Source organism: Schistocerca gregaria, chromosome 4 (genome assembly GCF_023897955.1).
Source record: "Schistocerca gregaria isolate iqSchGreg1 chromosome 4, iqSchGreg1.2, whole genome shotgun sequence".
In the NCBI taxonomy this organism is placed as follows: Eukaryota; Metazoa; Arthropoda; class Insecta; order Orthoptera; family Acrididae; genus Schistocerca; species Schistocerca gregaria.
The window spans coordinates 359,691,250-359,718,439 of NC_064923.1; the positions used below are offsets into that span (position 1 = coordinate 359,691,250).

General features: G+C 42.8%; 1 protein-coding gene and 1 non-coding gene across 4 annotated transcripts in view; both read left to right on the top strand.

Moving 5' to 3' along the window:
- Positions 1-27,190, top strand: part of LOC126365925 (proton-coupled amino acid transporter-like protein CG1139) — a 307,054-nt gene that overhangs the window by 160,245 nt on the left and 119,619 nt on the right. The window contains exon 1 of one of the 3 annotated variants that reach the window (XM_050008679.1): positions 25,509-25,627. The exons of the other annotated variants lie outside the window; for them this stretch is intronic. Within the exon in view, the coding sequence (XP_049864636.1) occupies positions 25,616-25,627 (12 nt within the window). The 5' untranslated portion in view covers positions 25,509-25,615. Of the gene's footprint in view, positions 1-25,508; positions 25,628-27,190 lie in introns of those variants that run through there. 3 annotated transcript variants of the gene reach the window in all.
- On the top strand, positions 18,070-18,144 carry Trnas-cga (transfer RNA serine (anticodon CGA)). Its single transcript has one exon. It is a non-coding gene; the product is annotated as a tRNA-Ser (tRNA).

Below are 27,190 nucleotides of genomic sequence, written 5' to 3' on the forward strand. Positions count from 1 at the left end.
ACGTGATGCTCTGATGAAAGACGATGGAAACTGGCCGTCCGGTGACCTGCCGAATCTGAAGGCGCAAATTGGAAACTTCGTCTTGTCTTGCGCCGTCCTCTGTAGACGATGTGATTTTACCGTTAGAATCGCCGGAACTTAACGTCGTGCCTAGAATCCATTATCTCTACTAATTAAATTACCACTTGTGTGGATATAGTGACACTCACCGTTAACGCTGCATGAGTTAACCAACATAGTATTTTGGCACAGTTGTTTGGCACCTGCGTGCTCAGTGTTAAGCCATGATGATCAGCAAACCAGTGCGATTTTCCATTAACAATGAACATCATTGTCTGAAGATGACGAGCTAGCGTTTCATCCAGCTGTATGTAGTTTTTTCGTGGTTTCCCTAAATAGACTACGGCATATTTGGGAACGGTTTCTTTCAATAGATCAGAGCCAATTTCCTGTCCCATCTTCGACCCGTCTGAGCTTGTACTCCGTCGCCAATCATCTTTGGGTCGACCGGACGTTCAACACTAATCCTTCTTACTGTAAGTGTAGCCTATCCTACACTATCCATATTAGGTTAACCTTCTAATCCACCTTTTTCTACCACCAAATCTATCCATTTCTCAAAACCTTTCGCTATGCCCCATCCATCGACACATCCAAAGTGATTTTTCATGTAAAACTTTTTCCAACTTCATATCCGCAACCAAAATGTCAGTTTAAAAATATGTTAGCAGGAGCCATCACAACATTGCTGCACATAGGGCGCAAACCTACATACAACATCGTCATCATCTCGTCAGCCATCAAATCATGGTTGTTAGATTTTTAATTCTTATTCTTTTATTACAGAATAAGAGGAGCGACCTGGCCGCAGTATATCACGCCTCAACAAGTGGACTCTAGCAAATGCAAAAAAGCAAATGTTTGTGAAATCTTATGGGACTTAACTGCTAAGGTCATCAGTCCCTAAGCTTACACACTACTTAACCTAAATTATGCTAAGGACAAACACACACACCCATGCCCGAGGGAGGACTCGAACCTCAACCGGGACGAGCCCCACAGTCCATGACTGTAGCGCCTGAGAGCACTCGGCTAATCCCGCGCGGCAAGTGGACTCTAAATAACATACAAATAAATAAAATTTATTACTTTACAGAAAAGAGAATCACTCGTTGATTTCGCAGAGTGTGCTTTCAGGAATTTATACACACAACATGCTGAGGACTACCTTGTTCATCGAGATAAATAGTGTCATCTTCCAGAATCTTCTAAATTGCTTCCAGACAATCCAATTTATGTCACAGTTTATTGTGTACGTTGAGCGTAGATGGTGTGTGGAAATAAAGACAGTGGGAAAGCATAGAGAGAAATGGAAGGTCACAAAATTCCAACCAAACTACACTAAAGCGTCAAAGAAACTGATATAGGCATGCGTATTCAAATACAGAGATTTGTAAACATATAGAATACGGCGCTGCAGTCGGCAAGGCCTATATAAGAGAACAAGTGTCTGGCGAACTTGTTAGATTGGTTACTGCTACCACAATGGCAGGTTATCAAGATTTAAGTGATTTTGAAGGCGGTGTTACAGTGGGTACACGAGCGATGGCACATAGCATCCGAGGTAGCGATTAAGTGAGGATTTTTCCGTATGACTATTTCATTAGGGTACCCTGAATATCAGGAATCCGGTAAAACATCAAGTCAACGACATCGCTGCGGCCGAAGAAAGTTCCTGCAAGAACGGGAACGACGACGACTGAAGAGAATCGTTCAACGTGACGGAACTGCAAACCTTCCGAAATTTGCTACAGATTTCAATGCTGGGCCATCAACAAGTGTCAGTGTACGAACCATTCAACGAAACATCATTGATATAGGATATCGGAGCCGAAGGCCCATTCTTGTATCTTTGATGACTGCACAGCATAGAAGTTTACACCTCGCCTGGCCTCGTCAACGCCGATATTGGACAGTTAGAGATTGGAAATATGTTGCCTGGTCGGACGAGTCTCGCTTCAAATTGTATCGAGCTGATGGACGTGTACGGGTATGGAGACAACATCATCAATCCATGGACCCTGCACGTCAGCAGGGGACAGTGCAAGCTGGCGAAGGCTCTGTAATGATGTGGGGCGTGTGCAAATGGAGTGATATGGGATCCCTGATATGTCTAGATGCGACTATGACAGGTGACACGTACATAAGCATACTTTCTGATCACCTGCATCTATTCATGTCCATTGTGCATTCCGACGGAGTTGAGCAATTCCAGCTGGACAATGCGACACCCCACACGTCCAGAATTGCTACGGAGTGGCTCCAGGAACACTCTCCTGAGAATCGTTCAACGTGACGGAACTGCAAACCTTCCGAAATTTGCTACAGATTTCAATGCTGGGCCATCAACAAGTGTCAGTGTACGAACAATTCAACGAAACATCATTGATATAAGCTTTTGGAGCCGAAGGCCCATTCTTGTATCTTTGATGACTGCGCAGCATAAAGGTCGTCAACGCCGATATTGGACAGTTAGAGATTGGAAATATGTTGCCTGGTCGGACGAGTCTCGTTTCAAATTGTATCGAGCTGATGGACGTGTACGGGTATGGAGACAATGGAGACAACATCATCAATCCATGGACCCTGCACGTCAGCAGGGGACAGTGCAAGCTGGCGAAGGCTCTGTAATGATGTGGGGCGTGTGCAAATGGAGTGATATGGGATCCCTGATATGTCTAGATGTGACTATGACAGATGACACGTACATAAGCATACTTTCTGATCACCTGCATCTATTCATGTCCATTGTGCATTCCAAACGGAGTTGAGCAATTCCAGCTGGACAATGCGACACCCCACACGTCCAGAATTGCTACGGAGTGGCTCCAGGAACACTCTCCTGAGTTTAAACACTTCCGCTGGTGATCAAACTCCCCAGACATGATCGTTATTGAGCATATCTGGCATGTCTTGCAACGTGCTCAGAAGAGATCTCCACCCCCTAGTACTCTTGCAGATTTATGGAGAGCCCTGCAGGATTCATGGTGTCAGTTCTCTCCAGCACTACTTCAGACACTAGTAGAGTTCATGTCGCGTCGTGTCGTGGCACTTCTGCGTGCTAACGGGAGCCCTACACGATTTTAGGCAGCTGTACCAGTTTCTTTGCCTCTTCAGTGTATAAGCGGCATTCAAATGAAAACCGAACACCCGCCACAATGTGACCATTCAATGGTTCCATTCAAAAGTAACGCACATTAAGACGCATTTATCACACTGGGAGACGAGACGATCGATTCCTGTTTCGTAGAAAATGATCGGCCGCCGACCGATTCACAGCCGCATTTATTCTTGCACTTCCTCGCCCGTATGAAACCGACGTCCGCGCATGTCTTTGCTCAGGTCGCCAAAGATGTGGAAGTCACACAGCTGTACCGAAGATGTTGCAAGGTGCCCCTATGAAATCGCTGAAGCGTAGCCTTCGTCCATCTGGCAGTGTGGGGGCAGGCGTTGTCGTGTAACAGGACGGCTCCACACCTCAACATTTGACAGCCCGGGGACAAACGGCAAAGGCAGCAATGGAAACATCTCACATCTCCCCCGCTAAAGAAAGCCAAAGCTGCTCACACCAGTTCCGGTGAGGTCATATTGACCGTCTTCTTCGGCTGCAATGACCGTGTGCTTGTCGAGTTCATCGAGCGTGGAACTACAACCAGTGGGCAGCGATATGAAGAAACTGTGACGCGCCATAAAGTCAAAACGCCCAGGAATACTGTCAGACGGAATCATCCTGATGCACGGCAACGTCTGCCCCCACACTGCCAATCGGACGAACGCTACGCTTCCGCTATTTGGTTGGGAAACACAGCAACCACCTCCGTAGAGCCTTTAACTTTCACCGTGTGAGTTTCACATCTTCCGCGAGCTGAACAAAAACATGCGTGTAGATATCAGTTTCATTCGGAGGAGGGTGTGTAAGAGTGAGTGCAGTAATGGATTCGTCAGTGGTCGATTGGCAATGAATAAATTAAAATAACATAGAAAAATGTAATGTATTACGCATAAATAGGCAGAAGTCCTTCCACTGTTCGATTATACGATTGGTGATCAATACCGGAAAACAGTAACAACAGTAATATATCTAGAAGTATGCATACGGAATGACGTCAAGTATATAGACTGCGTAAAAGTAGTTGTAGAAATAGCAGATACAACAATGTAATTCGTGGAAGAATTGTAAGACGATGACATTCTTCCTCTCGAAAGAGGAAGCTTATGAAACGCTCGTTCGACCGAGTCCCACAGGCAGTGATGGACCCATACAACATGGAATTAGAAGATGGGAGAGAGGGGATTCGAAAAAAAGGAGCATGATAAGTCACGTGTACGTTTAGTAAGTACAAGACCGTCATGCAGATGCTCATTAAATTCCAGCGACATACGCTGCAAGACAGGCGTTGTGCCTCAGAGAAAGGATTACTGTTAAAATGGTACGTTGCAATAAGATTCAAGCATCTCGTTACCTCCTCGCACGTAAACGGTAAACCAGAACGCCACCGACAAGCTTTCAGAAGTTGTTCAGGGATGTCTACTGAATAGTTTGGTACAAGGGAACCACAGTCTCCGGCTGCTCGATAGAGTGCAATAGTGTAATTATGATTTATTCAGTCTGTTATCATAATCACCCTTGTTTCTGAGAAAATACTTTCACAACATTGAAGAAGCCTGTTATACACAATAACCAAAACGTACAACACACAACGTAGATCAATCCAACAACCTTCAGACGAAACACGTACACATTTGTCATAGGGTGTTCAAATTGTTCTGTCAGTGTACAGCACGTAACAAACGCAGTGCTTTCCGACATTGGAATAGCACCTCAGTATTCGACGTAATGGGGAAATGCTGTACTACATGTGATCATATAGATCTTAAATTAAATGTCGGAGAGCCCTGGTAATAGTGACAATATAAGGGGAGATATGAATTCGAGCTTATAGTGGGGAGGGTATTTGACATGGGTAGTTCGTGCAGCTATGTTGACCATACAGCTGCGGTGGTGTAATGGTGTCATCATGATTATTGCCGGCGCGGTAGCTCAGCGTGTTCGGTAAGAGGGTTAGCTGCCCTCTGTAATAAAAGAACAGAATCAACGGCAAACACTGAACTTGAACGAGTGTCATGGGACATCCGCACCGAACAAATGCAACGAACAATATCGTACAAAATGAGAACAAACCAAAAACACACACACACACACACACACACACAAAAATTGTCAGCATATCTGCCAAGTAAGCAAGAAAACCCGGTCGCGGCACAATTTTTAATTCACTTATTCAGCTTCCAACATTATCGTATATAAATTAGAGACTTAAATGTCTCAAGGAAAATTTAATTTGAGAAAAACGCACAGCTGTTCACTTACGGGTATCGTTTAGAACGTCGCCCACCATGATGACGCCAGAGAGTACAATGACGTACAACCATCTGTTTTACATGCTCAAGAAGTCCACGAGTTTGGCTTACTACTTACGAGTCTGCGCCTGTCCCAGCAACCAGGTCCATGTCAGTACCGACCCGAGTCTTGCACGCTACGCTCTTCAGATGCCCCAAAAGAGGAAATCTGTTAGTATCATTTCTGACGACCTACCTGGTCACTGAACAGGACCACCCACCAATCTATTTGTTCCAAAAACAAAATGCATTAACTCTGTAACGACCGGCCCGAGGCCGTGCGTCCCTTATACCAAAATACTCAGAAGTGTCCCTGAAGAACCCCTGAAAGCTTGTCGGTGGAGTTATGGTTCACCCCGTATATCACCAGCAATGACAACGAAGGGAAAGTTAGGTAAATTCGAACTCATTCACAGGTAAACCGACAGTAGTTTTCCCCGTGCACCCATCGTGACTGGAACTGGAAAGTGGGGAAGTACCTCCCGCCATACTACGCAAGACGGGTTGCGGAGTGTATACAGGGTCATTCCGTAATTAACGCCAACCACTTATTTTCATAGACTCAACAACAAGCGCACAAAGTACAGTAACACAGTTCAATACGGCAGGATCTCAACTACATTCTGCTATTTCTCCACATTCTCAACCGGTTTTTTTTTATGCACTTTTGCCAACGATGAACAAGAGCCTGCATGCCGGGCTCGCAAAAACCTGAATCGTTTGAGGCTAGCCAATGCCATACAGCTTCGATGACAGGATCTGAATTGGTCATGTTGTCCATTTTTCTTGGGTCCTATCAGATGGAAGTTTGAAGGAGTGTAAAGTACACTGTACTGTAGACGTGGTAGGACAGTACAGCCAAAGGCAATGTGTTCCATAGTTGATAAATAGCTGTGGAGCCTGGTGTTGTCGTATCACAGTCCGCAGCTCGTGGTCGTGCGGTAGCGTTCTTTCTTCCCACGCCCGGGTTCTCGGGTTTAATTCCCGGCGGGGTCAGGGATTTTCTCTGCCTCGTGATAACTGGGTGTTGTGTGATGTCCGTAGGGTAGTTAGGTTTAAGTAGTTCTAAGTTCTAGGGGACTGATGACCATAGATGTTAAGTCCCATAGTGCTCAGAGCCCCCTTTTGTCGTATCACAACTGGAATTTGTCTTCCTCTCTGGTACGACTGGAAATTGAATCTAGTCAGTTACATCTTGCAGCGTTCTGAATTGACAGTTGCTTCAGATTTCAATACATCCAAAATCACCACAATGGGCCAGTCTCAGAAGACTGTATACACTTTTCCTGTAGTTGGCTGTGACTTCAAATTATTTGGTGATGGATAATTCGCAGGTCATCTCTCAGCACACTGTTCTTTGGATTCCAGCTCGTGGTGGTGACGGCACGTTTTTTTTTTTTAATTCCCTGTTCTTATATTAATTCTTATGTTTCATTCTTGTGCTTATTCTTTAAGAAGATTTGATTCATTACCTTGAATGATACCGATCGTAAAAACATTTGTAACATAGATATTCCTAACACGACGAACATCGCGCGAAGGCAGGTTTGCCACATTTTTTCGTAGGAATCTCACTCGGGAAAGAAACTTCGTAAATATTGCCTAAGACTTGAAACGTTGACAATAATTTCACGGTAAACCACGAATAACGGGTCACTTTTTCTAAAACTGGCGCTTGCAATTGTGAATCAATATACGTTACAGGAATATCACCGAAAGTAATTTCAAATAATTTTCTCATTTATTTGTTGTTTTCTAATACATTCACCAGGCATGAAAATTGGAAATTTGTGGTAAGGTCTTATGGGACCAAACTGCTGAGGTCATAGGTCCCAAAACTTACGCACTACTTAATCTAACTTAAACGAACTTATGCTAAGGACAATACACATACCCATGCCCACCAGGCATACAGTTAGTACACGACTAAGGACAACGTTGTTTCAATACAGATTGGAAAACATCCATATACACTACTGGCCATTAAAATTGCTACGCCAAGAAGAAATGCAGATGATAAACGGGTATTCATTGGACAAATATATTATACTAGAACTGACATGTGATTACATTTTCACGCAATTTGGGTGCATAGCTTCTGAGAAATCAGAAACAAGAACAACCACCTCTGGCCGTAATTACAGCCTTGATACGCCTGGGAATTGAATCAAACAGAGCTAGGATGGCGTGTACAGGTGCAGCTGTCCATGCAGCTTCAACACGATACAACAGTTCATCAAGAGTAGTGACTGGTGCATTGTGACGAGCCAGTTGTTCGGCCACCACTGACCAGACGGTTTCAATTGGAGAGAGATCTGGAGAATGTGCTGGCCGGGGCAACAGTCGAATATTTTCTGTGTCCAGAAAGGCCCGTACAGGATCTGCAACATGCGTGCGTGCATTATCCTGCTGAAATGTAGGGTTTCGCAGGGATCAAATGAAGGGTAGAGCCACGGGTCGTAACACATTTGAAATGTAGCGTCCACTGTTCAACTTGTCGTCAATGCGAACAAGAGGTGATCGAGACGTGTAACCAATGGCACCCCATACCATCAAGCCGGGTGATACGCCAGTATCGCGATGGCGAATACACGCTTCCATTGTGCGATGTCGCCAAACACGATGCTGTAAACAGAACCTGGATTCATCCGAAAAAATGACGTTTTGCCATTCGTGCACTCAGGTTCGTCGTTGAGTACACCATCGCAGGCGCTCCTGTCTGATGCAGCATCAAGGGTTACTGCAGCCATTGTCTCCGAGCTGGTAGACCATGCTGCTGCAAACGTCGTCGAACTGTTCGTACATATGGTTGTTGTCTTGCAAACGTCCCCATCTGTTGACACAGGGATCGAGACGTGGCTGCACGATCCGTTACAGCCATGCGGATAAGATGCGTGTCATCTGGACTGCTAGTGATACGAGACTGTCGGGATCCAGCACGGCGTTCCGTATTACCCTCCTGAACTCACCGATTCCATATTCTGCTAACAGTCCTTGGATCTCGACCAACGCGAGCAACATTGTCGCGATACGATAAACCGCTATCGCGATAGGCTACAATCCGACCTGTATCAAAGTCGGATACGCGATGGTATGCATTCCTCCTCCTTACACGAGGCATCAGAACAACGTTTCAACAGACAACGCCGGTCAACTGCTGTTTGTGTATGAGAAATCGGTTGGAAACTTTCCTCATGTCAGCACGTTGTAGGTGTCGCCGCCGGCGCCAACCTTGTGTGTATGCTCTGAAAAGCTAATCATTTGCACATTGTAGCATCTTCTTCCTGTCGGTTAAATTTCACGTATGTAGCACGTCATCTTCGTGGTGTAGCAATTGTAATGGGCAGTAGTGCAGTAATCTACAGACAACGATAGAGAAACGGATAGCAAAAATAAAAATGATAATAGGGTTTCGAACGCGGGACGCAAAGCTATGAAGCCGAGACGATAGCCACTGTGCCACCTCTTCGGTTGAACCCTATACTCGCTAAAAAGTTTTCTCAGAAACGGTCGAGTATCTACGGATAAGCCGAGACACGTGGACGCTTATTTTGACCCCTCTTCCTCTGTGCGAAGCTTCCGGGAAATCGACTTATGGCAATTGCCGTGTTCTCCTGGTAAGTGCTCCTGAGAACCCCTGGAGGCTCAGCGTGCGGCCGCGGAACTCGCGACCACGAGGGCCGTGGCCGCCGCCGCTGCCGCTGCCTCTGCCTCTGCCACCCAGCACAGTGTCAGTCAGCGGCGGACCCGCGAGAGGCATGGCCGCGGAAGAGCGCAGGGACGTTGGGGTCTGTGGCGAGTAATGGGCGCATCCTGCGCCCAGGGCACAGATACCCCACCAAGGGCAGGCGCGACCCGTGCCGACTCCTGCTGGCTGCCTCTCGTTCACGCAATCGCGCATTCTGACGACCTGTAGTAGCCAGTAATTCACCGGCGCAGCAACAGCAGGTCCATCGACACAGTGGTCAGTGTGCGGACATCGGAAACGAATGTCTTTGTCACTGATATACTGGAAACGTCCCCTTAGAAAAAATTATGAATGACCGTGTTGGTAAACTTCTACGTTATTTGATACAAAGACAGCTGAGCAAAACTGAACTTGCTCAGACAGTTTTCTCTTTACCTATTCTGATCGTCACTAAACTGACGCACAGTATTTTTTTAGCGCAACGCAATCTGACTTTCAATAATCCCTACAAAAGAGTGGCCCTCACTAACAATAACCTATATCTTTCACCATCACTTACCTCACAAAAATCTTCGCTACTAGAACTACTGCAATACAGCGAGCGCCAATACTGCCAGCTAAATAAAAGATTCTAACTACTGAAGGCATTAACTACTGATAGGCATAGTCAGCAAATAAAAGATTTTGATAGAGAACAAACAATGTTACTTAAGAACCGTGACGTAGCATGTGAAAATTGATGGATTTGGACGGGTTACTCCTGTAACTGAAATATCAGATCTGAAGATGGTTCTGAATGAATCGAAACCGGTCATAAGAATAAAAAAAAAATTGCAATCAAGACGGTTCTTAAGTAAAATTATAAAATCACTGATTGCTGTTATCCCATAAGACATTATGACTGTTTTTGCAAAACAAACAATGTATTCACCTTAATAATGTTCAAAAGTCATCATATATATCTATCAGTTCATGACAACCATCTGTACAAACTTCCTTTTTCTGGCGGACACACGTCCTGATCTCCCGCTTATAGTAATCTCTCAAAACTCTGGATCTCTCTCCCCAAATCCACCACTGCTGGCGGCTCAACTCCAACTGCCCAACGCTACGTGCTGTTCACGTCCAACTGCCCAACACTACACAAGCGAATATTCCAACAATGAGCCCAACCAGCGACAGACTGCCCACAGCACAGTCTGAGTTTCAGAGCGCTACGTGGCGTTACCAGCATAAAAACCTAAACAGCCTACGTACATACTGACACCTAGATTTGCTGTTTAAATTCGATATCGATCCATTTCCAGCATTATCCAATCTGGCCAAACACTTGCTAACTGATGAGACCTGCAGGAATCGGCAACGTCAAGTCTACCACTGTTGTACTGAGGTCAGCCGGCCAGCTATTAAGGTTGTAGATTTTTATATCCGGAAGCAAACTGTCTGAGAACCCTAATTTCAAAAGCTACTTCATTTCTACATCAACATCAATAAACTGCAAGCAGTCTGACGGTGTGCTGTGAAGGGTACTTTTGGTACCACTAACAGACCACCTCTTCCCTGCACCATTCGTGAATTACGCATGGGAAGAACGATTGTTGGTAAGCCTCTGTATTACCTCCAGTTTCTCGGATTTCCTCGTTGTCATTTCGCGAGATATCTTTTGGAGGAAGCAACATGTTATCCGACTCTACCTGGAAAGTACTCTCTCGAAATTTCAGCAGCAAACTTCTCCTTGACGCACAAAGCTTCTCTTGTTACGTTTGCCACTAGACTTTTTTGTGCATCTTTCTAACGTTCTCACGCAAAGTAAACGATCCCATGGCGAAACACGCTGCTCTTCCAGAATGAGATTTTCACTCTGCAGCGGAGAGTGCGCTGCTTTGAAACTTCCTGGCAGAGTAAAACTGTGTGCCGGACCGAGACTCGAACTCGGGACTTTCGCCTTTCGCGGGCAAGTGCTCAACCAACTGAGATACCCAAGCAAGACTCACGCCGCGTCCTCACAGCTTTATTTCTGCCAGTACCTCGTCTCCTCTCTTCCAAACTTTACAGAGGTCTCCTCTCTTCCAAACTTTACAGAGGTACTGGCAGAAGTAAAGCTGTGAGGACGCGGCGTGAGTCTTGCTTGTGTAGCTCAGTTGGTTGAGCACTTTCCCACGAAAGGCAAAGGTCCCGAGCTCGAGTCTCGGTCCGACACACAGTTTTAATCTGCAAGGAAGTTTCATAACACTGCTCTTCGTTGTATTCTCTCTATCTCTTCTGTGAGTCCTATTTGGTATAGATCCCAGTTTAATGAACAGTGCTTAAGAATAGGTCGAACACGCGCCTTGTAAGTCACTTCTTCAGTGGATCGAATCTCCCTATGAATCTCAGTCTGACATTGCTTTTCCTGCTATTTGTTTTATGTTGTCATTCCTCTTAAAGTAGCTCCGGATAGGTATTCCTAGATTTTTATGGAAGCCACTGTTTCCGCACTTTGTCATCAGTAGTGAATCTGTAAACAAGCAGAGTTTGTTTCCTATGTATGCATAATGCGTTACATTTATTAACATTCAGGGTCAACCGCCAGAACCAGCACCATTCATCAATCCTCTGTAGGTCCTTTTGCAAATAGCTGGTCTTCTGGCGTTGATACCTTCTTGCAGACAACTGCATCATCTGCGAACAGTCTTAAAGAGCTTCCGATGCATTCTTCTGGATCATTTATGTACAATGTAAACTGTAAATGTCCAATCACACTTCCTTGCGGTACCCTGAAACTACCTTTAAAACTAACGATTCTATTGTTGTCTAACTGTCTGAATCCAAATCTGTGGCTGTAAGCAGGCTGTTTAGGGTTTTATGTTGATAACCACACGTAGTGCACTGTATGAAAACAGCTGACTGTGCAGTGTGCAGTCTATGGCTGTTTGGACTCGTTGGACTATGCGCTTGTGTAGTGTTGGGCAGTTGGATGTGAACAGCGCGTAGCGTTGGGCAGTTGGAGGTGAGCCGCCAGTAGTGGTGGATGTGGTGAAAGAGAGATGCCAAAGTTTTGAGAGGTTACTGTAAGCGGACGATCTGGACGTGTGCCCGCCAGAAAAAGGAAATTTGTAAAGATGGATGTCATATATAAAATGACTTTTGAACATTAGTAAGGTTAATACATTGTTTGTTCTCTATCAAAATATTTCATTTGCTAACTATGCCTATCAGTAGTTGGTGCCTTCAGTCGTTAGAATCTTATATTTAGCTGGCAGTATTGAGCACCCGCTGTATTGCAGTAGTTCGACTAACGAAGATGTTTGTGAGGTAAGAGATTCATGAAAGGTATAGGTTACTGTTAGTCAGAGCCATTCTTTTGTAGGGATTATTGAAAGTCAGACTGCGTTGCGCTAAAAATATCGTGTCAGTTTTATGATTATCAGAATAAGTAAAGGAAAAACTGTTTGAATACGTTGAGTTTTGCTCAGCTGTTTGAAAATAAAATAACGTATGAGTTTTTGCAGCACTGTCATTCTTTTACATACAAAAGGGAAATTTCACCCAGTACGTCTTTGAGTGGTCCAAACGTATGGAAATCACTTGGAGCAAGGTCTGGTGAGTCTGTTGAGCATGGTGGATGAGGAAGACACTCAAAATGCAGGTCTGTGATGGTTGCGACTGCTCTACAGGCAGTGTGGGGCCTTGCATTGTCATGTTGCAAAAGAACACCTGCTGACAGCAATCCACTTCGTTTTGAGTTGACTGCAGGCCGCAGATGATTTTTTAGGAGATCTGTGTATGATGCACTGGTGACAGTCGTCCCTCTAGGCATGTAATTCTCCAAAATGACGCCTTTTTCGTCCCAAAAGAGAGTCGGTATAACATTCCCTGCTGATGGTTCTGTTCTAAACTTCTTTGGTTTTGGTGATGAGGCATGGCTCGATTCCTTGCTCGCTCTCTTCGTTCCCGGTTGGTGGAGGTGAACCCAGGTTTCGTCCCCAGTAACGATTCTTGCAAGGAAGGCCTCAACGTCTCGTTCAAAGCGCGGAAGAAGTTCTTCACAAGCATCAACACGTCGTTCTCTCATTTCAGGAGTCAGCTGCAGTGGCACCCATCTTGCAGACACTTTGTGGAACTGGAGCACATGATGCACAGTATGGTGTGCTCACCCATGACTAATCTGTAAACATACTGCAATGTCATTCAGTGTCACTCGGAGGTTTTCCTTCACTATGGCTGCAACTGCTACAATGTCATTCAGTGTCACTCGGAGGTTTTCCTTCACTATGGCTGCAACTGCTACAATGTCATTCAGTGTCACTCGGAGGTTTTCCTTCACTATGGCTGCAACTGCTGCAACGTCCTCTGGAGTCACAACTCGTTGTGCCTGACCTGGACGAGGAGCACCCACCACTGAAGTCACACCATTTGCGAACTTTCTCCTACATTCGTAGACTTGCTGCTGTGACAAACATGCATCATCGTACTGAACCTTCATTCAATGATGAATTTCATTAGGCTTCACACCTTCACTACGAAAAAACCGAATAACAGAACTCTGTTCTTCCGTGATGCAAGTCCCAAGTGGGGCGGCCATCTTTATACTGATACTGCGACGGTATGTGTGCATCTGCACCATGCTGCCACCTACAGGTCATTGTGCACTCTGTTTGTAGCACGCTTACCAACTTACAGGATAACGGCGTGAAATTTCGATTTGTTGTTACAAATTTAAGATTTTCATTTGACTCACCCCCGTATTAGTGGCCGTGGTGTTCGTGCAACAGCTGAAATCGCTGAAATCGTACAAAGCTCCAGGGCTTGGTGGAATTCCTATCTGAGTGGCTGCGTGGCTGCGTTAGCCCCTCTTTTAATTATAATCTACGGCAGCTCCCTCGAGCTCTGCTATTAAATAAAACACAAATGTCACGCATCAACGAGGAGAGTAGTCGAACTGATCCACAAAACTATTGCTCAATATCTTGACATCCTTATGTCGTATAATCTCAGAAGATATCGACAAAATGACCTCTCCCATGAGAACCAGCATGGATTCTGAAGACATGGATCATCTGTGACTCGGCTTCGACTTTTCTCACATGAAATCATGAAAGAAATAGATCATGGCAGATGCAATATTTCTCGATTTCGAAAACCATATAACTCAATCTGACACCTATGGTTGTTATCAAAAGTACGGTCATATGAGGTATCGAGCGAAACTGGTAACTAGACTGAGGATTTCATGTCATGAGGACTCAGCGTGTTATCTAGGGTCATCAGTCATTTGCAGATGTAGTAGTAGCTTTGACTGTGACCCAGGGTAATGTGTTGGGACCCTTGCTGTTCATGTTGTATATTAATGTCCTATCATACATAATTAATAGTAACATCAGTATTTTCGCAGATGAGGCAGTTGTCTGTAATGAAGTACTGTGTGGGAATATCTGCACAGATATTCAGTTGGATCTCAATAAAATTTCTAAGTGGTGCTAAGATTTGCAAATTGCATTAAATGCTTAGTATGTAAAGTTGTGCATTTTCTAAAACATAGAAACGTAGTACTCCATGACTACAGTATTAACGGATCACAACTAGAATCGGTCAACTCATAGAAATACCTGGGTGTAACACTTTTTAGAGATATGAAACAGAGTTATCACATAAGCTCAGTCACCTATAAAGTAGGTGGTAGACTTCTACGGAGGATACTGCTCACAAATCACTCTTGTAACTCATCCTGGAGTACTGCTTAAGCGTGTAGAAACTGTACCAAGCAGGACTATCAGGGGATATTGAACGTTTACAGAGAACGTCAGTGTGAACTGTCAGAGATTTGTTTGAGCCGTGGGATAGAGTCATAGAGATCCAGAACAAACTGAACTGACTGCCACTTGAAAGTAGACGCATTATCCAAAGATAGTCTATTTGCAAAGTTTCAAGATTCAAAAAAATGGTACAAAAGGCTCTGAGCACTATGGGACTTAACATCTATGGTCATCAGTCCCCTAGAACTTAGAACTACTTAAACCTAACTAACCTAAGGACATCACACAACACCCAGTCATCACGAGGCAGAGAAAATCCCTGACCCCGCCGGGAATCGAACCCGGGAACCCGGGCGTGGGAAGCGAGAAAGTTTCAAGAATCGTCTTCAAATAATGACTCTAGCAGTATACTACAACCACCTACGTATCGATGCATTACGGATCGCGGGGACAAGAGTAGACTATTTACAGCACGCACTGAGTCATTAAAGAAATCATTCTTCCCGCGCTCCGTATGTGAATGGAATAGGAAAAAGCCCTTATAACTTGTACAATGAGAAGTATCGTCTGTCATGCATTTCACAGTGCTTTGCAAAGTGCGGCTGTAGATGTAGATATAGGTGTAGATACTGCTCATGTGTACGTGACCCATGCCAGATCGAACTAGAAAAGGACACAAAGCAAATGCAGCTAAAGACTGCGCGAAAGGTCAAAATTGGAAAGTTTGATAAGGTCTTTTGGGACCAAACTGATGAGGTCATCGGTCCCTAATCTTACGCACTACGTAATCTAAATTAAACTAACTTACGCTAAGGACAACACACACGCCCATGCCCGAGGGAGGACTCGAACCTCCGACGGACCGTGAGAAGGCGCCCCAGACGGCGCGGCTATCCGCGCGGCTTGCTAATGGTCACATGCTTGTTTCCGTGGCCGGAGAGTGTAACACAAATGTTTAAAAAAGACCTTAATTGGCACGCATTCGAAGAAAGAAGTCGTACAACTCGCAGGTTAGAAAACTTTATAAACCGGCTTTCTGGCAATGAACCGCTGATATTGTTCTACCCTCTGTGTTAAAGCCGTGTTCCTTGACTTCTGGGAGGCGTTCCATGTTGCTCGGGTCTGGCGCCTAGTGAACAAAATAAAATCGTACGGAATGTCAGGCCAGCTGTGAGACGGAACTGAAGATTTCTTGGCACTTTCAATGCAGATGAATCATCAGACGTAAATTTAAATTCGCGACTACGCCAACGGAGTGTTATAGGGCCATTAATTTTCACACTATACTAACGTAAGCTAATAGAAAACGTAGGAAGTACAGTCAGACCGTCGGGGACGATACGTATCTACACAGAGAAGTGACGACGCTTGGTAAATGTACCGAAATTCAGGAAGACTTGCAGAGGGGAAGATGGTTGGTCCAGGGATTTAAAGCTAGTCGTCAACATATACTAGTGTAACGTGGCGGGAGAGTGTAATACAAATGTTGAAAAATCTTAACTGGCAGGCGACACTCGAAGAACATACAGGCAGAACTTCCCATTATTGAATCATTACACGATGACAGAACAATCACTGGAAATAGTTATTTCCACAAAAATCGAGGAGTATGCAGACGGAGCGATTTAAAGTGGAACGACTACGTAAAGCTAATCGCATGTAAAACAGATGTCTTCCCATTAATCTACTACAGTGCTGTCTATAGCCATACATTCGAGAGGTGAAGTTACCTTCAGGCTGTGAGATTCATGACAAGGTTTAGATTTTGTGAGCGCCTATCAACGTTGTCGATTCTCACTCTGCACATAGTAAGCCAGTATCAGTTCACTGCAGTGATGCCATGGACATCTGTGGAAGCTCCAAACCAAGCTGAGCTGTTATGAATCCCAGTCTTTGTCGGTTATTGTTTGCATGTTCCAGAAGGTCTGCTGTTTGAATAGTAATATGCCCCCGCTCTCACGCTGCCCATCGTAAACATCCATATGGTCTTTCCTCAGTACGCCACACCATTGCTTTATGTTTTCTTCACTCATTAAAGACTGTGCATAAATTTCACTCCTTTCACAGCACCACATGTTTTCGCATTGAGCAACTTCTTGTTTTCGCTGTCTTTTTAACTTGCATGGGCGCCGAGACATGACAGAGAAATACTATTGTTAAGACACTACAAGACTAAGAGAGAATCCGTCTAGGTATTTTAAAAGGATACATTCTTCTTTCACTTAAGACGATTTAACGACACCATAGAAAAACTAAGGTTTGGTGGCCAGATAAAGATTTAACCCCATTCTTCCTAAATGTCAATCCTACACAAGTCAAACATAAACAGCTACGACACATTTGATCGTGTTTATTACCCTCTCGAAACGCATTACTCCTAGCGGCTGGCAAGATTAACTGTTGACTACAGGTGGTGATTACAGGTAATATTGTTAACGTTTTTGGTTTATAAGGTCCTTTTTATCATCAAGGTTCTTTACAGCACAATAACTTGTAGAAACAACAAGAATACAACCCTAAATGCTCATTTTTATGTTTCATAAGTACATTTAGAGGTCATCAGGTCTGAGACATTAAAGTAAACAATAATTACTTATAGAAGTTGATTAACCACGCAACATAAAACGACTTAATAAGAAAGGATGCAACTATCCATCTGTTTCATTAGGACAACCTTTAAATCATTCCCTGTCTTAAAAATAAATTACTATTTAATTCAATTTTCCGTCGCTGTTTTTCAGAATATGATCATGATGTTCCACAGGAAGCATATCCTGGTGTTCTGCAAACTTATATTTATTTCCAGAATGAGATTTTCACTCTGCAGCGGAGTGTGCGCTGATATGAAACTTCCTGGCAGATTAAAACTGTGTGCCCGACCGAGACTCGAACTCGGGACCTTTGCCTTTCGCAGGCAAGTGCTCTTCCAACTCTACCGAGTTCGAGTCTCGGTCGGGCACACAGTTTTAATCTGCCAGGAAGTTTCATATCAGCGCACACTCCGCTGCAGAGTGAAAATCTCATTCTGGAAACATCCCCCAGGCTGTGGCTAAGCCATGTCTCCGCAATATCCTTTCTTTCAGGAGTGCTAGTTCTGCATGTCTCGCAGGAGAGCTTCTGTAAAGTTTGGAAGGTAGGAGACGAGGTACTGGCAGAAGTAAAGCTGTGAGTACCGGGCGGGAGTCGTGCTTCGGTAGCTCAGTTGGTAGAGCACTTGCCCGCGAAAGGCAAAGGTCCCGAGTTCGAGTCTCGGTCGGGCACACAGTTTTAATCTGCCAGGAAGTTTCTTATATTTATTTGATCACGAACCGGTTTTCGTTTACCTATGTCATTTACAGATGCCAATAGAATGTCGCAAATACGGATACAATGACTTGCAACGTACACAGATCGTATTTACGCAAAGGCTACAAAAATGATGACATATAGAATACTTACATAGGAAAGTATTACATTTTTTTGACACAAGGAAGTAATTACATGAACTAAATAAGGAAACAAAACATTTTGTGGAGGTACATTTAACAAATGATGAAAAGCAATTTAGAATTTGCGATTTCAATCAATTATTTATAACTGAAATTTAATTTAAAAGAGTGGGAAAAAGGAAACTGAGTTGCCTCATTTAATAACAACCTTACATTCTGTGTCGTATGTTAATTCGTTCCCTGTATTTCTGGCAGTGTCAACTTCCTACTTTTCTTCACAGAATATAAAACTTTACATTCTACATCATATGAGCGATTTTGTCAAAAGATGATGGACAAAAGTTTAAGCTATCCTTCTTAATCTCCAGCTTCTCTCACTTTCAGATAGCATAACTGCCACAGTTCTACCCTGACTGACCAACGTATACTTTCCCACAGTACTTGCACTTGAGTTTACACATACCGCACGTCTTTACTACTGAGTAAAATTTTTGATGTGCTGTTGGTACTACAAAGTGCAGGTCTGTAGTTGCGGGAAAACAACTTTTTGCTGAGATTATCTGAAATTTTGTTACTACTGACTGGTTCCTGTTGGCCTTCGTACGGAAGTGGTATAGTTTTACGCATTCTCATTTTCCTTAGTATATTATAAATCAGGGCAGAACTGTAGCCATTACTTGAAGAGCTTTATTTGATGCTCTGTTGTTCAGTCTGTAACCCAGATTCATATAGTGGAACAGATATGAGAAAACGACATCAATAAATCAAAGTGTGCTTTATCTGCTGCAATAAAGGTTGTTGTTGTTGTTGTCTTCAGTCCTGAGACTGGTTTGATGCAGCTCTCCATGCTACTCTATCCTGTGCAAGCTGCTTCATCTCCCAGTACCTACTGCAACCTACATCCTTCTGAATCTGCTTAGTGTATTCATCTCTTGGTCTCCCTCTACGATTTTTACCCTCCACGCTGCCCTCCAATGCTAAATTTGTGATCCCTTGATGCCTCAAAACATGTTCTACCAACCGATCCCTTCTTCTAGTCAAGTTGTGCCACAAACTTCTCTTCTCCGCAATCCTATTCAATTGATGCAGAATCCGGCATAGCGTAAGTTCACGTTTGAAAGTTTGTTACACGCTTATTACGACCGTTACACATCCGTGCGAGTTCCATAGTTCTGATCGCACTGTTCGCGAAGACACAAATGCAATTATCCACCAAATGTATCTGCGCAAGAAAGAAAAACTGTTGCAGTTAACCAAAGATAAACCGTCGACAACTCTCGTTCACATTCAAATGTTTTCTGATCTAGTCACGAATTTATCTACTGTAACAATTACTATGAATGAGCTCCAAGTGTTAAATAAAGGTAATATGCTCCGTCATGGACAATGACCGACAGACAGCTAGATGTACTGAAACTAGATCTTGAGTATGCGTTAGGCAATTATATTTCTAGGAAACATTAGGTAGCTCACCTTTAAAACAATGCTGCTGATAGTGACACTTTTCGACAGTGAAAGTAGTACATTACACAAGTTTAAGAAGAAAATAATCTCCAACAATTTCATCGCTGCCAAAGTTGACAAATCAACCAGTTTAGTTCTTTTGAACAAAAGTGAGTACTTTACGAAAGTGAATTAGTTCCTCGATGGTTTTGATCTACAAAATCTACAAAGACCCGACTGCAGCTTTCAATGAAAAAGTATAAGTTACCATAAACCCATATAAAAGTATGATATCGGAAGTCAACAGCCATATGTTTGTTAATATGCATCTAGTGGCTCCTAGCTTATATGACACCTAAAATGCCTAAAGATGACACTCCAGTACGCCGAGTAATGTCATCCTATTTCGCCTCTTGTTGTTACTAGCGAAAAATCTAGATTACCTCGTTAAAAGAAAACTAATCGTAAACCAGAACATGGTATCACAATTGCCACAGCCCTTGTTGAAAAAATAAAAGATATGCAAATCCCATACAGTTCTAAAATAGTATCGTTTGATGTCATCAGCTTATTTAAAAATGTTCTGGCCTATGAATGTATAAACATATTAACTGATCTATTGCACAAATGCGAAGTAAATCCTGTAACATTACATGACATCATCTTTGCTATCAAAATGTGTGTGTGAAACAAAAGTACTTCATTTCAGAATACATACTGGACTGAGTCTGATGACCTAGTTACGATTTCTCCTCTTAGTCCTGTACTATCTGATATTTTCATGGACAATTTCGAAAAAAAATTTCTACAGAAAGAGCCATTGAATTAAGTACTGGTTCAGACATATGGATTGTTCTATATTTATGGACTGGTACCACTAGACAATTAGATGCATTACTATAACCTTTAAACTTCCATTGTAAGATAATTCACAATGGAGCTGGGAGGCTCATCGGTAATTTTCTTGAACCCTTTGTACAGATATGAACACAAAAAGACACTAATCTGCATTTACATAAAAGCCGTAGCTGCAAGTTCACAGAACTCTCACAGCCATACAAACATGCAGCTTTCCATTCAATGGTGCAGCGCCTCATATCCGTCTCATTACCAGAATCTTCTTCTCAAACAGAACACCGACTATCGAACATTCTTCTTCAAGTAACAGCCACAGTTTTGCCCTGATTGATACTAGTACAACTACACCACTTCCGTATACAGGCCAACAGGAACAAGTCAGCACTTACAAAAACTGGTGCATCATCCAATATACTGACAAAATTTCAGATAACAGTAAAAAATTTCGTAATACTAACAGCATACCAAAATATTTTTTCGATATTAAAGACGCAAAGTGTGCGTAAAATCACATGGAATCACTGTGGGAAAGTATATATTGGTCAGTCAGGTAGAGCTGAGGCAGTTAGATTATCTAATGATGAGAGAAGCTGGAGATTAAGACAGACAATTTCAACTTTTGTTTATCATATTTTGACAGAAAACAGCACATGTGCTGTAGAAAATAAGGATTTACATTCTGAAGAGAAAAGTAGAAAGATGACCCTGCCTGCAACACTGAGAATAAACCAACATATGACACAAAACGTCAGCTTGGTATTAAATGATCCAACACAGTTCCCGTTGTCCCCTGTTTAGTTAAGTTTTAGTTATAGTAATAGACTGAAATTGAAAATGCAAAATTTTCATCATTTGTTAAATGCACCTAGACAAAGAGCTTTATTTCCTTTTTTACTTAATTTAATTACTTCCCAGTGAAAAAAATGTAATACTTTCCTATGTAAACACTCTACATTTCATTATTTTTGTAAAAATAAAATCTTTGTACGTCGCACGTCATTGTATCTGTGTTTCAGACATTCTGTTGTCACCTGTAGACGGCCTAGTGAGCCTAAAGATAGTACGTGACCAAATAAACATAATTTTGCAAAACATCAGGAAATGTTTCCTATTTAATACTATAAATTATTCTGTTTGGCATGTTTCTGTCCAGTTGTCAACACAAAGCTTTCCTTTACATTTATATGACATCTGCTCTTAGTTTCCCAGAACAGTAGTTCCGCTAGTCTTTTAGGAATATAACAATACAAGAGATTGTTTATTGTACTTTTTTCCCTCTAAATGGCACTATTTTATTATTATAAACAGCCCGATTTTCTGGAAAAAAATTAATTGATACTCTGAGTGACCTGTTGCCACTGTCTAACGTTTAGAAATTATTGCTGTAAGAAATTATAACATACTTTCAACGTATATCTTACAGTAAGAAAATAAATCAGCTTTGTAAACAATATCTAGAATTAAGGTTAAAAGAGGTACCTGCAAGATGAACCTTGTTGTTTAAAGCAAGTTCCAGGTCGGTATCAGAATATCACTGTCATAGTTCTCCTGCCTTTGCTCCTTTATTTTCCTGTCTGTAGCCAGATGTCTACTTACAGAAGTAGGCCCGCAAGTAAATAGCGTATTTTCAGCACACGCGAATCTATTTCCACTCTTTTCCTTACTTTCATCAACTCTGCCATTTTCATCACTGCCCTCGATCAACGCAATCTTTTAATTCGCTGGAGATGAGAAATGCTGTGTAGTATTACGATTCATTTCGACTCCGTAATTCTAATACAATTCCACAGTTTACCTTAACCTCTTCAACTCAGAATACGGAAGTAAAAGAACGAAAGCTCTTAACATTCACAAGCAGAACAATTTCATTAATATTGTACTGATCGACAGTCTAGTCTCGTGTCGAAAAGTCTGTCAGGCTGGATTCCGTGACACTTGAAAGGAATATCAAGATTTACAAATGCCCCAGATATAAAAGAAATGTAATATCATTACTTGCTTTGCTAACAATGTCACTGATGTATAGCTTTTCTGCCTTCGAATATAAGTAAAAAGTAGCGTTTCTTCCCCTCTGAGGATTCAAAAAGTTAAAGGGGACGCATCCTGGAAACTCAGAACTGATTATAAGTATCAACTGATTTTGGCCTTGCTACCATCTTGCAGGGATTGTCGACCACAACCAAATAAGTTCTTACTTGCATTTTTCTATTTCTCTTTTATTTCTTTATTACCATTATCACATCTTGCTCGTTTACTACTGTCTTTGGTCTCTTTATATCAGTCTATACTCTACCCCCGACATTAACTGGAGTCCATATGTCTGCATCTTTTTAAAAGACTGCACTTTCCTGCCTCTTGTTGTCTCCAGAAACGTATTGCCATTTTTCTGCTTGTCTTAGCAGTTGTTGTGTATTTACTAAGACACTTAATCACTGCAAGTAAAATAGTAGAATATATTTCTTGTTTCATAATTTTCAGGTGATGACATTTTGTTATCTGTAAACATTTTTAGAGGCAGAGTAATTGGTAGAGCAAGATTAACATACTACGTTCATTTGAGTGAAAGCTGATGTAATCACCGTAATGTTTCAAAGTTTCCAACATATTTCTAGTGTTAGTTAGAAGTACATTATCTAACTCAACATAAAAATAAAACGAAAGTCGCAATTTTCGCAATGGGTGTTCTAATGACTAAAACGCAGAACTGGAGGGTTATTCCTTTTTACACGTGTAAGGGCCTATCCATGATTATTACGGGTGAAACGATGTGCTTGTATTCTGTTGGTTTCAGTGACAGAAGAAACAATTGAATCAGTCATTAAAGAACGGACTTTGTTCCAAAACTGGCGGATATGACATCTCACCCTAGAAATGGTTCTTTTACTAACTGCACATTTCTGTATACAATGGACTTCATTCGAACCATCTTAATGGACACAGAGGCCACATCGCTTCTTACTTCAGTTTAGAAAGGTCTTCATTCCTGGAATCAAGCCTTTTCTATAGTTTTGCTAAAAGTGTTAGTTCTTTCAACTACAGTTCGCCAGAGTACGGAGCTTGCAGACCCTATTCTTCAAGGTAAATCTCTTCAAGATATGAGAGATGTAGGAAATAAAAATCACTCTTTGTCTCCAGGACGGCAGGAACTTACACGTGACCACACATACTCCTTTCCAGTACATCTTGCTCACTACAGTTCATGTGAGTACAAGTCTCTTGATGCTAGATTGTCAATAAAAATTAAGCATGAAATGTTCCTGGAGAAACATCCTGATTCGAGAATTACGTACTTATATTAAGCTAAATATTTCAGAGGAAACTTCAGTCTTGCCTTGGGCCATCCTCAGTTGGACACGTGAGTAAAATTTGAAGAGTTGAAAGTGAAGATAATGAGTTCTTCTCTTAGTGAAGGTGCAAAACGGGTGGCTGTTGCTGAATTACTGGTTCATCAACGCCGTAGCAAAATGTTTTGTTCTGTAATGAAAGAAACCCAAGTATAGTCTCACTGTGTTTTGATTTTATGCCGAATCATTATCACACATTCCTGTCCAGAATATATTTTATCTCGGGCAACAATGGTTAATGTTCTTTTTATTAAAAATATGAAAACTTCTCTAATGTACGCGTACCATGATGGAACAGCGAAAACGGGGGCAAAGGAGGTTTGTTAATATCTATTAAACTACATAGAAGAAAATGCATCCAACAGTATTAATTACTAGTTCAGATTGTTTTCAGATAGAGGCACTGGATAAAACAAGAGTCATTGCATGATTAGGTTGTGTGCTCCATTAGTGTATACAGTGAAATTTCAGAAAGTGACAATTCTTTCCTATAAGGGGCCACTCTTTTAAGGCTTGTGACAAAGATTTTGCTCTGATAAAACATGCAGTAAGGACAGTGGATCTTATGCAAAGTATACTGTGAAGGAATGCTGTGCATTGATCGTGCACGCTGCAGAAAGCTGTCACTGTACAGAGAAACTTGTTTCACTCAAGAAATAATTTTATTGTTGCCTACTATCAACTTTTTTTTTGGTGCTTTTAAAAACTGTTCAAGCTATTACTCATACAAGATAAAATATTTTTCTCGATTCCTGAAAAATTATGATTCTGGAGTAAGATCCTTTCTAAAATGACTGATTCAAATGCAATCAACTTCACAAGTACTTCTTACATTATAGCTTACGTCATTTGATTCTCTAATGAGGCTTAGTGTATTTTGGGGTTATCCACATATCTTGATCTCAGACTGAAGCTTGTGAAATAAAAATAAAATATTTCGTGAACTATGTAGAACAGGAATACAAAACAAACATTATTCCTGTCGTGTGCGGTACGTGTAAGACGTTAAGAGACGACCTGCTTTCTCGCCACTTGGAGCGCTAGTGTCGCTCCAGGTGTCAAACGAAATATCTTTCTAGAGTAGTGAGTGTCACGACTGTATGCGTTGTACTGCGGTTCGCCAAGAGAATGCAGTAACTGTATGAGGATCTTTGGCTTTTGGTCCACAGAGGAACTGTGCCTGCTACTGCGCAAGCGCAGACATTCGTATTTTCTAACCAACCGGCGCCCGTTTCTGACACGCGCCTCGCGTTCCCGAAGATGTGCGCTAGAGCGGACAGCGACCCGCGTCTTGGGCGGTGGTGCCGTGGGGTTTTTTCCGCTGGCTGTCGGCGCTGGCGCTATTGTAGATTGTCCCTGACATTGGGAGCACACTGCGGGTAATTGCGACATAGTCGGCCGACCGGCAGCCAGCGGTTACACAAGGCGGCCGGAGGCATTCGCGCTGCCACCACCTGCTCCGAAATACATGCGCGCGTCACGTGCACGTCGGCTAAAATTACTCGTATTTGGCCGTCATTGTCAGAACGCACCCGTGGAGCACTTCCCGCCCAGTTCCCTTTGAGCTGTCGGTGGCTGACAATGTGAAAGAGAAACTTGTGCCCAAGAACGGCAATCGGGAAAATCAGCTGTACCGTATGGTCTCCTTAATAGAACTTCATGGGTGAGCAGGTAATATCCTTTTGTAGCTTCCCTGTGGCACTTGAGAGTGTAGAGTGTGTAGTTGTTGTTTTTCTAGCGTGCCACATCTCCGTATGCCCTAAAGCTTTCATCTTATGCAGTAACGTCCTCCGAGCGTTTTCCCTACCACTTGGCTCCGTCTGATTATCTCCTTCCCAATTTTTTCCTCTAAACGTAGCACTTGTTGTGTCAAAGCATGAAGGCAATGTGGTGCCAGTCATGACTCCATTGTGACATAGAAGTGTTGAGTGGTGCCGTTCAGATTCGTCAAACCAACTCGTGAGCATCAGTGACGAATGAAATTCGCGTCAAATCCGAAGGCTTCTTGCACGTGTACGAGTTGTTTGAACACCTTATGTTTATTTCAAGATTTTCCTTCTTGTATTCTGAAAATCTTGGTTTACTTCCAATGTCATATTGTTTCTCTCATATCTAAAATTTACGAAGCATCCGTCGGATGTGGTCATGAGCAGGAGATGGAGAGTACTTTGTCCTATTCAGTTCACGTAATAAGGGAGGGAAAGATAGCTGCATGCTACCAAATGCTCCTCTATCTCTCTCATCCTGTCCTTGGAGAAAATATAAATATTTCACCGTCTATTTGGTATATTGTTCTTGTAAATGTACCTTAAGACATTTCAAGAGAAGAAAGGTGTTTTACTTCTAATGGTACATATTATTTTGATTTCATACTACATTTCGGCAGAACTTCCGTGTAACTGCACGTTATGGTCCCAACATTTCTGTGATTTCATTCGTCCAGTTCCATTGCTCCTGGATTCCAAAATGTCCAGCAGTTCTCAAAAAACGATCGCACAGCGTTCTTGTATACAATCTCCCGCGGCTGCTTCTTCCCATTACTCTCGCAACGAACTAAACACCGTCGTTACTAAGAACACATTCAGGGAAGAACCAAAGAAACTGGCAGACCTGCCTCATATAGTGTAGGGCTCACGCGAGTACGCATAAGAGCCGCAACATGGCGTGGTATGTTCGTGTCTGGGGAGTTTGGTAGCCAGCGGAAGTGTTTAAACTCAGAAGAGTGTTCCTGGAGCCACTCTGTGGCAATTCCGGACGTGTTGAGTGTCACATTGTCCTGCAGGAATAGTCCAAGTCGGTTGGAATGCACAATGGACATGAATGGACGCAGGTGATCAGACAGGATGATTACGTACGTGTCACCTGTCAAAGTAGTATCTAGACGTACCAGGGGTCCCATATCAATCCAACTGCACACGCCTCACGCCATTACAGAGGCTCCACCAGCATTAACAGTCCCCTGCTGACATGCAGGGTCCATGGATGGTGAGGTTGTCTCCATACGCGTACACGTCCATCCGTTCCATGAAATCTGGAAAGAGACTTTCCCGACCAGGCAACATGTTTCCAATCATCAACAGTCCAAAGTCGATGTTGACAGGCCCAGATAAGGCGTGAACCTTAGTGTTGCGCAGTCATCAAGGGTACACGAGTGGGCCTTCGGCTCCGAAAGCCCACATCGTTGGTGTTTAGTTGAATTGTTAGCCCGCTGACACTTACTGATGGCCCAGCATT